The sequence below is a fragment of the Myxocyprinus asiaticus genome, chromosome 5 (genome assembly GCF_019703515.2).
Source record: "Myxocyprinus asiaticus isolate MX2 ecotype Aquarium Trade chromosome 5, UBuf_Myxa_2, whole genome shotgun sequence".
NCBI classification, from domain to species: domain Eukaryota; kingdom Metazoa; phylum Chordata; class Actinopteri; order Cypriniformes; family Catostomidae; genus Myxocyprinus; species Myxocyprinus asiaticus.
This window is the reverse complement of record NC_059348.1, coordinates 34,820,485-34,835,677: the sequence shown is the minus strand read 5'-3', so window position 1 is coordinate 34,835,677 and position 15,193 is coordinate 34,820,485. Positions and strand designations below refer to the sequence as shown.

The window sequence follows — 15,193 nt, the reverse complement described above, 5'->3', positions numbered from 1 at the left end:
ATGCATTGATTCGGGATGAATCCAGTCTGATCAGGGTAAACAATTTTTGCTATGTGGGACGGAAGGCGAATTGCTAGGATTTTACTTATTAATTTAGTTTCAAATGGAAGTAAAGACACAGGCCTATACGAAGAAACGTTGGTGGGGTCCCAACCTGTTTTGAGTAACAAAGCTATGTTATTTCAATATAATCAATATAACGAAAATGATCCATTTACTTTAATATATTGGAACATGCGAAGCAGCAGGGGAGCCAGAAAATCACTATACTCTTTATAAAATTCAGCAATGAACCCATCTGGGCCAGGTGCCATATTGTTTGGTGATTGGGTTATGACTGCTGCGGCAATTCAGATTCTTCAAGAAAAACATTCATATTGGTCTGACTGGTATTATAGTTTGACCTATAGAGATTACAATAAAATTGTGCAAAGCATCTATTTATTTCAGTAGGATCCGTAACTATGTTCCCTCTCCCATCTTTAACTTCAAGAATGGCTTGTCGCTGCCTTATCCGTCTTGCGAGTAACTTAACTGGCTTGTCCCCAATCTCAAAGAGATGTTGTTGTTTTATTGCAAGAAGGGAACTCACTTGCTTGGTCAAAATAATATTATAATTAAGGTTTGTGATTTTACTTAAGGTGTCTGAACAGGGCCATAGCTATTCTAGGGGCCTAAAGGTACAGGGGGGCCCGAAACAAATTTGAAACTGTATTTCTTTAATAGGTAAGGGGCCCAGAGCAATATACAGTCAGGGACCCAGAATTCCTTGCTACGGCCCTGTGTCTGAAGTTGGAGAGGACTGGTATTGTTGTTCTAGGCCAACTAGTTCTGCCTCGAGACGTTCCAACTGAGCCCTCTGTGTCTTCTTTACATTTGTTACATATGAAATGATGTGACCTCTAATAACAGCCTTCAGACTTTCCCAAAGTACTAGATCATTCACATCACCTCTGTCATTAGATTCTATAAAAAATCGATTTCTTCTTTTAACCATGCACAAAAAGCCCTGTCCTGAAACAACTGGGCGTGTAGTCGCTAACCCGGGCGCCTTCTTGTGGCATTTGCTAGCCACAAGCATAAAGACACCGGGGCATGATCAGAAACTAAGACAGGATGATAAACTGCATCTACCGCAGATGATATCAATCTATCGAAAATTGATATCTATCGAATATAACAAAAAATAGTACATTCGAGAAACAATTTATGCACTGGAGAAAAAAAAGAATATTCTCTACCAGTCGGGTTAAACAACCTCCATATGTTCACCATGTTTGAGCTTTTTAAGATTGTATTTAAGCATAAACTAGTAGAGTCTAAATATGCATCCAAAACACAATTCATATCGTCAGCCAATCTGTGTGTTGAAGATCCGGAATCACAGTAAACATTTCACAAAAAAACTAAACAAAACAGGGCAATCCAAGTTTGGCCCATAAACGTTAACCGGTGTAACCAGGGTTGAGCATAATGTAGCAGTTAATATGATATATCTACCATTAGGATCTATAACCGATGATGAAAGACAAAAGGGGATATTTTTCCTAAATAAAATAGAAACCCCTCTTGCTTTAGCTCCAAAATGAGCTTGATATGACTGCCCAAGCCATTTTGCACGCAAAACTGGTTGTATACCTCGTTTGGCATGAGTTTCCTGAGGAAACATTATATCAGGTTGTAGAGATTTAAGATGCGCTAAAACTTTTGCTCTTTTAACTGGACTGCCCAGGCCCTTCACATTCCAACTAACTAATTTGAGTGCATCACGATGCTGCGTATGATCTACATTCTTAGTTGTTATCATAGTAAAAGAAAAAAAAATACTCTGTCTATATTCCTAAACTGTCTTTTGAAAGCACAACCACCAATGCATAGAGCTCCCATTAATTTCGTCCCAACCCCCCCATTACTCCATCTTCTTAAGTCCCTCTCTAACTCCCCAACGAATACAGGGTTCACAAGCGACATTTCCCGTAACTAATAACCTGAGGCTCCACATTAACCCCTTAATGACTAATTAGCTATATAACCATGACTTCTACCAGGCCTCTAGACCGACTAAAATTATCTAACTTGACACAGATTATGAACAAATGTTCAACCATCAACGATCCCATTCAACTTGCATTAGAGAACATCACACGGAATACTTGTATTCCAGCCAAAATAAACCAGCTGGGAACTAAGACACAAACTTAGCATAATCAACTTTAAGCAATATTACCTTGCCACCTCTTAAAATCAGCTTGTCTGTGATGAGCAATATATTGTCCTAACACTATGTAACACAATTTTTGTTCCTGGGTAGTAAGTGTTATTTCCTAATTGCTTATGCCTCAAAAGTATAGAAAATGTCTATTATTCTCCACAAACTTTGCTTCTGTTACCAGGACAGTGATATTTTGAAATTTAACAATTTCCAATGAGAAAACGGGTGAATTTGTGTCTTTCCGTTCACAAAGTCAGAAAAAACAACATCCAAATGAACATGTATTTATACTAAAGTAATACAAAAGCAAAGGCAAAGATAGCAGGGAAACTTGGTAAAACCGCCTTGGAGACCCATCAGGAATGCCACCATTTTGAAGTCTCCTATGACCTCCCAGCCAAACTCATCATACTTCAAGGCATCTAGCAAGGTCTTGATGCTGTTGTAATCCTCTTTGAGGTGCACCGAGTGAGCCAGGGGAAGAGACGGGTACTTGTTACCATTATGGAGCAGCACGGCTTTGAGACTCCTGGATGAGCTGTCAATGAAGAAACGCCACTCATTCTGGTTACAGGCGATTCCGATTGCCTCGAACAGACTGGTCACATTGTGGCACAAGCAGAGCCCATCTTGATGGATGAAGAAGCTGGAAAAAGTTTGGTGACGCTTCCTCTGATCTGCGACTTGCACACTTTCATCCAACAAGTTTCACTGCTTGAGCCTAGACGTCAAAAGCTCGGCACTGGACTTGGTGAGACCAAGATCTCTAATCAAGTCGTTGAGGTCTTTTTGGTTGGGGTAGTATGGGTTTCTCTCCTCAGCTCCACCACTGAAATTGTCATCTGGATCTTCAACGTCTTCCTCGCTCTCTGACTTGCTGCTCTCTTTTAAAGACGGCTGCTCTCTCTCCGGAGGAGTGGGTACAGGGAGCTCAGATGCATTCTTGCCAGTCCGACGTTTGGAAGAGTCCACCATGCAGAAATAGCAGATGTCTGAGTGGTCAGTGGGTTCCCGCCAAATTCTTGGGATAGCGAACTCCATGGCTCTCTATTCCCCTCTGTTCCATCCTACAAAAATACATTTATTTCACCCAAGACTAATGTGTAAGAGATTCTCGCAACATTTTTCATATATGATATATTTTTTCAATAACATTGAAAATTGTAAAACATTTTAAAATTAAAATCTTTTACAATTTTAAAAATAAAAAAATTTGATAACATAAAATTCCGAGCAACAATTGTCCATCTTACCTTCCAGAGTTTTCTTTTTTACAGTGCTCGCAGGTGAAATAAGGTGCCCAGGGTTTGTCTTGATCCCCGACAGGCATGCCGAAATATGCTTTGTAGGCCTCACACATATTAGCAGATGCTTCCACGGAGTAGTTTTTCACTCTTGTCTTGATAAATTGGCCGCAGACATAGCAAAATGCGTCTGCCGGATGCTTGCAGCCTCTTGATGCCATCTCAGAAAAATGCAGATATGTATCCACTTAGGCAGCTGGAACTAAACTGAACTGGTGGGCTTAAGGCACCTGTGTTTATACTACTATTTATATTACTGGAAAGTTCTAGAAAGTTCTAGAAGTTACTCCAAGTTTACTCAGCACTGAATCTATCTGGAATGTTCTGGAAAATAGGTACATTTCAAAATATCACTGTCCTGGTCACAAAAGCAAAGTTTGTGGGGAATAATAGCCATTTTCTATACTTTTGAGGTATAAGCAATTAGGAAATAACACTTACTACCCAGGAACCAAAAAAATAATAATAATTTGTTACACAGTGTAATCAAAGTAAACCAAATACTAAAACTTATGGCAAGGTAATGAAACTTGTCAAATATATAAAAATATGTTCCAATTTCAATTAGATTAAGGGATTGTCCAACCCACAGTTTAAGTCAGCTTTCCGTCAAGAAATTCTTGTGCTTTCTCCGCGTCTTCAAAGAACTGCAACACTCCATCCACCGTGATATGAAGCGTGCCAGGAAGAGAAATACTTCATACTTCAACTTGGCTGTCTTACATCTCTGTCCGGCTTCATCAAAAGCTTTCGGCTGCTTTCTCACTGCCTCGATAAGGTCAGGAAAGATGTGCATCCTCGAGCCCATGTAATTTAAAGGGAACAGCTGTAATGCCAATTTGATGATGCTTTCTTTAATATAGCAGTGATGAAGTCTTACAATTAAAGGCCTTGGATGCTGTCCTTCTGCAGGCTTAGGTGCCAGGGTTCGATGGGCGCGATCAACCACCATGGGCGACTTGAAATGTTCTGCTCCAAGCAGAGTTGGGATCAGTTCCTCCATAAACTCAGTAGGTCTCCCTTTTTCTGAGCCCTCTGGGATCCCCAGTATTCTGATGTTTTGATGCCTGCTGCGCGATTCCAAATCTTCCAGCTTCTTTTGTTGCTTACCCACACTAGCTTGCAGGACTGCACACCTGTTTTCCAGGGCTGCCATCTTTTCCTCAAGCGCATTCACCGCCTCCTCTATTTCATGTAATTTCCCGCTGATTGTCTCTAGCGAGTCATGCATGGCTTGCATAGGGGTAGCGATGCTATTCAATTTGGTATCAACATTTTCATTGAAGGATGAAATGGCAGCTATGATATCAGCTGTGGAAGGGCTAGCTTTGACCTCCTTGGCCTCTATTCCAGAGCCTGTTAGCATTAGCTGATTGCTAATTGAGGCTTGATCGCTTTGCTGCCCTACTCAATGTAAAGTCCAAACTTAAAGAAACTCGGTACACATACTCAGTTGACCATATTGATGATGCATGCAAATTGTTGTTCAGTTCTACCCATAGGGGGCACTACAACTAAAAAACGTTAATAACCCTGCAGCCATTTGGAAAGTAAGTTCAAATTAAATATGCATCTTCTCTGGTTCAAGTGCTTACATATCCTTAACATATCGATTCGATAAATCAACAAAAATGGGCACCAGCAGCCAATCAAATTTCAGCATCTAATAACTTGAGTTGTGAATTGCCAATGGTCATGAAACTTATTACACAAAAGAAGGGTCTCCACACAAAGATGTATTCCAATTTTGTGAGAATCAGTCACATGGTAGCACTATCATAAGCTAATTCATGTTTTTGCTAATAACTCCGGAACCGTATAGGCTAGAATAATTTTTCTTAGCTTCTCCAAATCCTTCAATGTCCCCAAATCATATGGTCACATGAATTTCCATTTCCGCATGAAAACTTTTCAACCAGCTTGATTTTTATGAAAATCCTACTTTTTCGAACTCGTCCTCGATTCACACTAAATTTTATATATATAATCTTCAGACCCTCCTGATCAAAAGTGATCAAAATAATTTTGATGTGTCAAATCGTTCCGAAGATATAAGCAAATACGTTTTTTGGGTTTGGCCTGTAATTACTAATTGGCCTGTATCTTGTGATCGAAAAAAATAAAACTTAACTAAACTTAAAACACATGGACAAAAGAACATTTTGAGTTCACATGCAAAATGTCATACATTTTTTATACTAGGGGGTGCTATAACTTAAGAAAATTATATTTGTGGTACTGTGGTTAAGGCAGTTAGGGTTAGGGTTCCACAGGATCTTTCCGGTCATATCTTTTTTTTTTTTTTTTTTCATTTATCCATATGTGCTTGGCCCCCATCAATTGCTGCTTGCTGCTATATTTTAAGATGTTTTTGCCAATAGCCTTAAGTTTTCATTTCTATGAATGACAGTTGCACCGAGCTTCGATGAGAATAAAATGTCACTATACAAAGAATGCAAATTACATTCATTTTGTTAAACATCCTTTCTGGGTTTGATTTATAAATAAATTACCCATAAAGAAGGTTTCTCCATCATTTACTGATAAATGGGTGCTCTGCTAGTATTGTTAAACAAATTTAAAAGAATATTCCAATGCAAGTTAAGCTCCATCAACAGCATTTGCGGCATAATGTTGATTGGCACAAAAATTAATTTAGACTCATCCCTCCTTTTCTTAAATAATAATAATAAAAAAAAAAAAAACGGTTAAAGTGAGGCATTTAAAAAGTGAATGGGGCCAATGTTTTTGGAGTGTTTAAAGGCAGAAACGTGAAGCTTATAATTGAACAAAAACTCATGTACTGTAATATTTGAGCTGTAAAGTTGTTTATATCGTCATTTTTATGGTCGGTGTAGGGTTTAAAGCTTTACGAAAATTTTTAAATTGGCTATAACTTTACACAGAAAAGGTTAGTGAGCGATTTTATAACCCTAAAATCATGTCAACACACATATTGTTTACATCTTGAGGCTATACTTTTAAACAGTTTGTATTTGAATGTTTACAGATTGGCCACATTCACTTCCATTGTAAGTGCCTCATTGTAACCAAGATTTGTTTTAATTATTTTTTAAAGAAAAGGTGGGACAAGTCTAAATTAATTTGATGGTAATCAACATTATGCTGCAAATGCTGTCAATTGAGCTTAACTTGTGAGCTTAAGGGGTGTGCAGCAAGGCCATTATCTGTAGCTGTAGTTGTAACTGTATCTGTTACTATGACAAAATTATCTGTATCTGTATTCGGATAGAACCAGTTGTGGGTCTGGTTTAAACTGGAAGTGCATCAGTACTAATTCTCTTACATTTGTAAATTCTGTATATAAAATATGCCTCGGATAGGCCTATTTAAATATTATTATTAAAGCTACACCATGTAACTTTTGGCCCTCTAGCGGTTGAAGCATAGAACTGCAAGTTATTTGTGGAGGCACACTGTTTTGGTAATTACTTGAGTCAGGCTTTGGCTCTGCTCTTCTGCACAGATGAATCTGATGATTTGAATACCACCGGTGTAACCATGGTTACAGGTGATCAACTTAGAGTGAATGTCACTAACAACAACAAAACTTGCTCCCTACCCTCAAAAAATAAATAAATAATAAATGACAAAAGGTAGTAAAAGACGGATATCCAAAAAATATGTCTTAATAGCAGGTAAGTAGCATATCTTCCGCTGTTGTTTTGACTTGTTGAAAACAATTGTTTTAAAATAAATAGCGTTACAAAAGTTAGGCAATGATGACATTAGACTTAACGATTGCATATCAGATGAGGTCTGAAGTCAAACAGTGGAAACTGTGCAAACAGTGGAAAGTATAACTTAGCTAGCAGGCAAATTAACTGCTTTAAAGACTGGCTTGTTACCAGCATAAAGTTATTTTTTCCCCATTGTCCTTCCTTGAAAATGAACTGAAAGCACTGCAGTACCACAATCCATAATAAAATGCCCCATTTGAGTGGCTAACGCTATCTCCCGAACTACCACGCTAAGAGATGGTCCAATAAAACGGTCCAGACCTGTCTCTTAATTTTATCAGTCCAATAAAATAACTTGTTGAGCGAGAAAAACTCCATCTCTGGGTCGGTTTTAAATCCTTTCTTGGAGTTGTTTCATGTTTTATTACGTGTCGCTTTCCCTTTTTGCTCGCAGACTCTTCTCGGTTTGAGGTTTCTTTATTTTGAAAACGGGTGATTCCCCAGAGTGTTGCCTTTTTGAGTGATCCATGGTCAATGTTGCTCATGTGTTGTGGCCAGTGTTGGGAATAATGCATTACTAAGTAATTAATTACTGTAATTAAATTACTTTTTCATTGAAAAAAATTAAAGTGATTACTCTTAATTTTTCAGTAATTTAAATACAGTTACTTCTGATGTAATTGCATTAAATACTGTATAGACTATAGAGCAATTCTATATAAAACAATAGTGAATTTAACATCTAATGTTAAAATATATGTTTTCTAATTTAACGCTGTCCCCTTATATTCTTTGGGCAGTTCATGAATAATTTATTTATATGATTTATTTTAAAGAATTAAAAGAACAGTTTCATGTCTATCCTTGTATTTTTCATCTGACCGAGGTTGATAAGGGTTTTAGAAAGTAATTAGTAATAAGTAATGCAATTACAGACAGATTAATTAGTAATCTTATTACACTGTAGAAGATGTAATTAGTAGTTAGTAATTAATTACTTTTTTAGAATAACATAGACACGCACAGATGACTGACGGAAGTTTGCAATTTTCCGCCAAATCTGTCTCTAAAATATTCATTAATTAAATTTTGTTTATTTCTAACAAAAACATATTACATTGTGTAGCTTTAATATTGTTAGCAACAATAATAATAATTATTATTATTATCATTATTATTACATTTTTATTGATATATTCTTTATTTTTTCTTACCAGATGAAGCTGAATATGTAGTCTACATTAAGTGTGGAATATGCAAATGTAGTTTCTCCTCGTATTTCTGACATAAATAATGTATCTGCTGAAACAGAACTTTCATTTATGTCTGTGCATTCATAACAATGTTATTCTGGAGGCATGAAGTGTCAAGCAATTATAAAATGTCAAGCACACGTTTTGCAGTGATTAGTAAATACAAACATTAAAAGAAATGAAAATAAATTAATACAGCCTGTAAGCTCCGTAAATCTACAGTATAACAGAAAGTTTTATGATACACTCGAGGCAAATTTTTTATATTTTAACATAATGTGTAAAATATAATTATTTAGTTAAATTACATGTGCAGAGTTAGTGAAATGTAGAAGAATAAATGGCAAGAGCGATCATCTATGGGGTGGGGGGGGGAGGGGGATTTGTATGTTTTGTTTCTCCACAATCTTCTGTGTGCAGGACTATTCTGAATAGATTTACACTCTGTGAAGTATTTAAACCTCTGTAGAGCATTTAACCTTTTTGGGAATAAAGGCTTAACCATGTACAGTAGTTTCCTTAATTGGTGATGTGGATGTAAATATTGTCAGCTTTAAGAGACGGGCAGACGAGCTCCGCAGGTGGTTTATGAATCCTTAAGTGTGAACTTTGTGAAACATTTGGTTTTAATGTGTTAACAGATATTTCAAGAAGTGGAAAATGTGTATGATATAGTATCTTAGTTAGTGTTACTCTTGACAAACTCAGATTTCTAAGGTGTGCACAATAAACAGAGACTGCAAATGGAGTTGAGGCTGCGGCCATCCGATTTGAATTTGAAATCATCATACGCATTTTCATTCATAAGGTTTACACAGCAGTAGCCTAATATTGGCTTCACAGACTCATCATTGTCATTTTGGATGTTTATTTAAAAAATCACTTTATACCTGTGCTCAATGGATGATCAGTCTTGCGAATATTTCAGATGAATTCGTTATTAGATTTTAAGTTATTATTTGTGCCTTTCCAAATTAGGTATTCGGCTTTGAGCACATTCCTACTAACATGTATTGAACCGGAATATTCCTTAATGTTATGTGTTAATGAGTTAAAGTGTTAGTTTACCCCAAATTGAAAATTCAGTCATTATTTACTCACCCTCATGCCGTTCAAACCCTGCATAACTTTCTTTCTTTCAGAAAACACAAAGAAATATTGCAGAATGATAGCCTCAGTCACCATTCACTTACATTGGAAAAAAAAATGCAATGAAAGTAAATGGTGACTGAGGTCAGCCATAAACATTCTGCATAACACTTCTTTTGTGTTACACAGAAGAAAGAAAGCCATACAGGTTTGAAACAACATAGGGTGAGTAAATAATGACAGAATTTCCATTTTTGGGTGAGCTATGCCTTTAACAGCATCACAAGTTCTCTCTCTCAATCTCCCTTTTCTGTGTTTGTTGTAGAGGATTCTCTGCAAGGCTTGTTGGAGTTCCTCACCAGCTCACGCTGCAGTCCCACTCAGCATCTGGAGCAGGAGCAGGCTCTGGCACGGCAGTTTGCTGAGATTTTACATTTCACACTGCGCTTCGATGAGCTAAAGGTAATTAGGCATCCTCTGGTCACACCATGCCTATCAAACCCACTCTGCACAGTCCAATTCCTCTTGAAATCATCTCCTCCTAATCTGCTTCATATGCACTGCAGGACTGAAAGCTTCAAGTCCAGAATGAGCGCAGAAAGACTGGGAGAAAAAGAGAAAGAAGATGGTGAGGTAGCAAAGACAGAAAGTGAGCAAGATGAAAAGAGAGTCAGTGTGAATTGTTGAGCAGAAGCAAAAGGCAGATAAAGCACACCAGTTAAGTCGAAAACAAGCATGTGGAGTATGAACCAGAAATTAGAAGATAAGAGAAAATGCGGGTAACACTTCAGTGGAAAGGGAGCTACAGTATATAGAAACACTATGCGATTTTCCAATAATTAGCATGCACAAATAAATGGGTAAAATGGTCTATTTTTAATTTCTCTAGACTATTTTTATTGATTATTTTCAGTATTGAATGAATTATAAGTATACAGTATTTATAATTAACATTGGCATTGTCTGCCATCTTTTTATTGAGATTTTCACAATGCATTATGTAATTGCTTTCTCTGTGAAGGATACATGCCACGTTGCCATAAAATCTGGTCAAAACAAAGTAACTTAAGATGCAGCATAATTAAGATACCTGCCTGCACGTCAGGATCGCACCTATGATGCCTTAAAATACTGCCTTCCTAGGCAGCTCACTAGGTTTTAACAGCTGCAGAACACAAATGAAGAATTTAAGAAAAAATATATCATCTCTGTAAGTCCATTCAATTGCAAGTGAATAGTAGCCAGAACTTTGAAGCTCCAAAAAACACAAAGGCAGGATAAAAGTAATCCATACGACTCCAGTGGTTAAATCCATGTCTTCAGAAGTGATATGATAGGTGTGGGTGAGAAACAGATCAAAACTTCTTTTTTACTAACAATCTCCACTTTCACATTCTTCTTTTGTTTTTGGCAACTCTTTTTGGCATTCTTCATGCATATCGCCACCTACTGAGCAGGGATGAGAATTTATATTAAAAAAATTACTTAAATATTGATCTATTTCTCACCCACACCTTTCATTTAGCTGCCTTAATGTTCTTTTTGGAGCTTCAAATTTCTGGTCACCATTCGCATTGTATGGACCTACAGAGCTGAGATATTCTTCTAAAAATCTTTGTTTGTGTTCAGCAGAAGAAAGTCATACACATCTGGGATGGCATGAGGGTGAGTAAATGATGAGAGAATTTTTATTTTGGGCTGAACTATCCCTTGAAATGCTCACCTGATCTCTTGTCAGATGACCAACCCAGCCATCCAGAATGACTTCAGCTACTACAGAAGAACTCTGAGTCGCATGCGCATCATCAACCAAGCCGTGAGTACACATCAATGTTTCTCTACCAGCTCTGGATGGAAATCTGCCTCATTATCAGATGGCTTATGTTTTATTAATACCCCATTCCCCAGTGTCATGGAGGTTAATGAGAGCTCTTCTGTTCTCAAATGGTCTGGATCATGAGGTGACAGAGCAGGTCAAATATTACTCTCATCTCAATCGCTCTGTCTTTCTCCCACATTTTCTTCATCTCCCTGCCCTTTGCATCCTTTTATCTTTTTAGCTGACACAGGGCTGAAGTGTGCTTAGTTGATGTTGAGATGGTAGAGCGTGCTAACGACTTCAGTCTCATTAGTGTGTGCTGTATCATCAGGGAGAGCCTCAGTAGGGGTTGACACAGAGGATCGTTGACCTTGCCTCACCAATTAAAAGCACTCTCTGCTAGGAATAATTATGATGGCCCCTTTCATCTCTTGAAACATGAGCTCTGCTGTGGATGAACACATATTAGGCATTCTGAACATGTCTGCAGTCTGCGGATTAGAGCAGGATTTACATTCAGTTTTTAGCATACCGTAATGAATTAAATGTTTTAAGTCAGCTAAAATGCTTTTTCAGCACATCAGAATGCCCAATTTCTACTTCCATTTTCCTGATGAACTGCTTAAAAAAAGCTGACCAAGGAAAAGCTTGCACATAACCTCCAAAAAGCCCAGTGGCTTAACTGACCCTTTGTTTTAAATCTTCAAAAGGTATGGATTTTAAAAATTTAGATCACTTAAAAAAAAAGATCTGTGTTCTCTTCTTTCTGCAGGCAGAGGAGCACAATGAGGTTGACAATGAACTGGCGAATCGCATGTCTCTCTTCTACGCCAATGCCACGCCCATGTTGAAAACGTTAAGCGATGCCACAACAAAATTTGTATCAAAGGTATTGGTAATGAAGTCTTAGTAAAACGTTGCTGTATTTTGCCTATAGTATGTCTTACACAACTGACAAAAGAATTTCAGATGGGTGGCAAAACTTATTAAAGGAATAGTTCATCCAAAAATGGAAATTCTGTCACTGACTCAAAGACTCTCATGTTGTCCCAAACCTGCATTATTATTTTTTTCTTTCATGGAACATTAAAGGAGATGTTAGACAGTATAGCAGCCTCAGTCAGAATGCACTTTCATTGTAAGGAAAAATGATGCAATGAAAGTGAATGCTAACTGAGGCTGTCATTCTTCTGTGTTCCATGGAAGAAAGTCATACAGGTTTGGAACAACATAAGGTTGAGAAAATGATGACAGAAATTTTAATAAATGGGCAAACAAGTACAGATGTTCTTGAAAACATTCTACCTACAGTAACTGATCTTACAAATGCACACATAAACAACTACTGATATAGAATATTGATGCTTCACTATCATTTACAAATCATTGTCTTTAATTAAAAACATAATATTTAACACTTATTTTGCTCTCTCTCTCTCTCTCTCTCTCAACAGCATGCAGAACTACCCATAGAGAACACAACAGATTGCCTGAGTACAATGGCAAGTGTGTGTAAAGTCATGTTAGAGACACCGTGAGTTCATTTATCTTTAATCGTTCTCCACCTGTTTCCTCTTGTAGCAGGTTGTAACTTTGTAACTTAACCTTTGTGTGTTTCTAATGTGTATTGATCAGGGAGTACCGCACTCGTTTTGCCAGTGAGGACACCGTTTTATTCTGTCTGCGTGTGATGGTGGGGGTTATCATCCTGTACGACTATGTCCATCCTGCTGGAGCCTTCGTAAAATCCTCCAAAATCGATGTATGTTCTTTTCTGATTTCTTATCATTCTTATTGTACTCTATTTACAAAAAAAACACTGACTTAAAGGGACATTTCGCCTAAAAAAATGAAAACTCTGTGATCATTTAAATACCGTTCCAAACCCAAAAAGGTGCATTTTTGAAGAATATCCTAGCCACTCTTTTCCATTTGATGAAAGTGAAAGGGGAGTGGGGATGTCAAGTGCAAAAAATGACAAAAATAATTAGTTTATTAATCAGACTTATCCAGTTCTCGACAACTGATTCAAAGATCCAGTCACAGCAGTAAACGTTATAATTGTCAGTAAAAAGCTACTTAAATTTCTGTCAGTTCCTCACACAATTGCTATTCTATAACATGGTATTTAGCACATTTTTATGATACTTTAATGGTGATGTGTTTTTTTTTTGTTTTGTTTTTTTAGCTTGACAGCCCCAATTTACACTCACTTTTATTACACACAAAAAAAGAAGCCAGGAAATTCTTCCAGTCTTTAGAGTTTAAAAAGACATGAGGGTGGGCAAATGATGATACAATTTTAGAATACATTTCAGTGAACTAATTCTTGAATCTCACTTTCTGTTCTGCATACTATAGATGAAAGGATGCATTAAGGTGCTGCGATATCAGCCGCCCAACAGTGTAGAGGGGCTCCTTAATGCCCTCAGGTCTGTGAACGCCAATTTTATGAAACATTGTGCATCTTATAACATGAGTCTTGACAAAATATGTGACTGGAAATCTAAAAGCTAAATAACTAAAATATAAAAGCTAAAAACCTTGTGGCTTGTAATAATTTCTGGTGTATTTGTCATTTCTCACAGGTACACAACAAAACATTTGAATGATGAGTCTACCTCCAAGCAAATCAAAAACATGTTACAAGCTTGACTGTCTGCCTAAAGTATTACCCCCCTTAAATACATTTGATGAGTGAGCATAGCCATGTATCATGTGGCAGCTACTGTCAAGTCTGTTTTGTATTGTAGTAGTTTGTTTATTTTATCTTGTGTGACCTTCAGATTTCAGCGAAGCTTCTTTGTTTTGGGGCCACCCAACAAAAATTAGCTTATTTTATTCCCTTCCCAGACAGGAACACAAACTGTGGTCCATTTCCTTTTAAAAGACAATTGTTACTGTGACTTTTTATTAACATGACTCTTTTAAACTGAATAAAGCTATTTTAGCCAAAAAGAGTGGACTGTGAATGCCTGGCAGCTCTTATAGAACTTAAAAGTACATCAAGGACTCCTTTGGAGCAGGCCATTGAAATTGTACTGTTCTCTCACCACTTCAGAATGCCATACACTCTGATAAAATAATTAGTCCTAAACCCACATCCTTTTCACTAAGAGAGTTTAAAGATGAATAATCTCCGCTTCCACTGACTGTGAGTCTACTCCAGTAAGACAATAGACTATAATAAAGTCCAGTCACTAGGCAGTATTCCTGTTCTTTGGCTCTATGTATCCCCACCGGATACTGACAAATGGGAACAACAGGAGCCATAAACAAATAAAAATGTGGTGGAAATTCATCCTGCTAAAATCACCAGCTTAGACATGCTTATCCAGACTGGTTTCGTGCTGATCTATATGGTGGACCAGCATAGCCAATATGTTCACCAGCAAATCTTCAACAAGTTTAATCTTTCAGGTAAAGCTGGTTGACTTGCTGTTCATTTACTCACCCTCAAGCTGTTCCAAACCCAAATTACTTTCTTCCTTGGAACACAAAAGGAGAAGTTAGGCATAATGTAAACTTCATTCACCATTCAATTTCATTGTGTAGAAAAAAAAAAAAAAAAAAAAAGATAAAATGGAAATGAATGGTGACTGAGGCTTATATTCTCATATGGGTCACATGGGTTTGGAACAACATGAAGGTGAGTAAATAATGACAGAATTTCCATTTTTGGGTGAACTATGCCTTTCAAAAGCCTGGTGAGTACACATCAGCATCCCATGCTTGGAACCAGCACCCAAAAGACAACATATGCTGGTCTTTTCAGCAAGGCCACCTTCCCTTTTGCCACACTTCATGTTATTTTC

At 37.3% G+C, this 15,193-nt stretch overlaps 1 protein-coding gene across 2 annotated transcripts in view; it reads left to right on the top strand.

Annotated features, from left to right (window-relative positions):
• The window catches only part of LOC127441429 (CYFIP-related Rac1 interactor B-like), a 45,459-nt gene extending 31,115 nt beyond the window's left edge, over window positions 1-14,344 (top strand). Inside the window, exons 4-10 of one of the 2 annotated variants that reach the window (XM_051698861.1) lie at window positions 9,885-10,021; window positions 11,298-11,375; window positions 12,151-12,267; window positions 12,833-12,912; window positions 13,014-13,140; window positions 13,740-13,810; window positions 13,967-14,344. In XM_051698861.1, the coding sequence (XP_051554821.1) occupies window positions 9,885-10,021; window positions 11,298-11,375; window positions 12,151-12,267; window positions 12,833-12,912; window positions 13,014-13,140; window positions 13,740-13,810; window positions 13,967-14,033 (677 nt within the window). In that variant the 3' untranslated portion in view covers window positions 14,034-14,344. The remainder of the gene's footprint in view (window positions 1-9,884; window positions 10,022-11,297; window positions 11,376-12,150; window positions 12,268-12,832; window positions 12,913-13,013; window positions 13,141-13,739; window positions 13,811-13,966) is intronic. The other variant, XM_051698860.1, reaches the window with a different exon arrangement.
• Window positions 14,345-15,193: the final 849 nt, after the last annotated feature.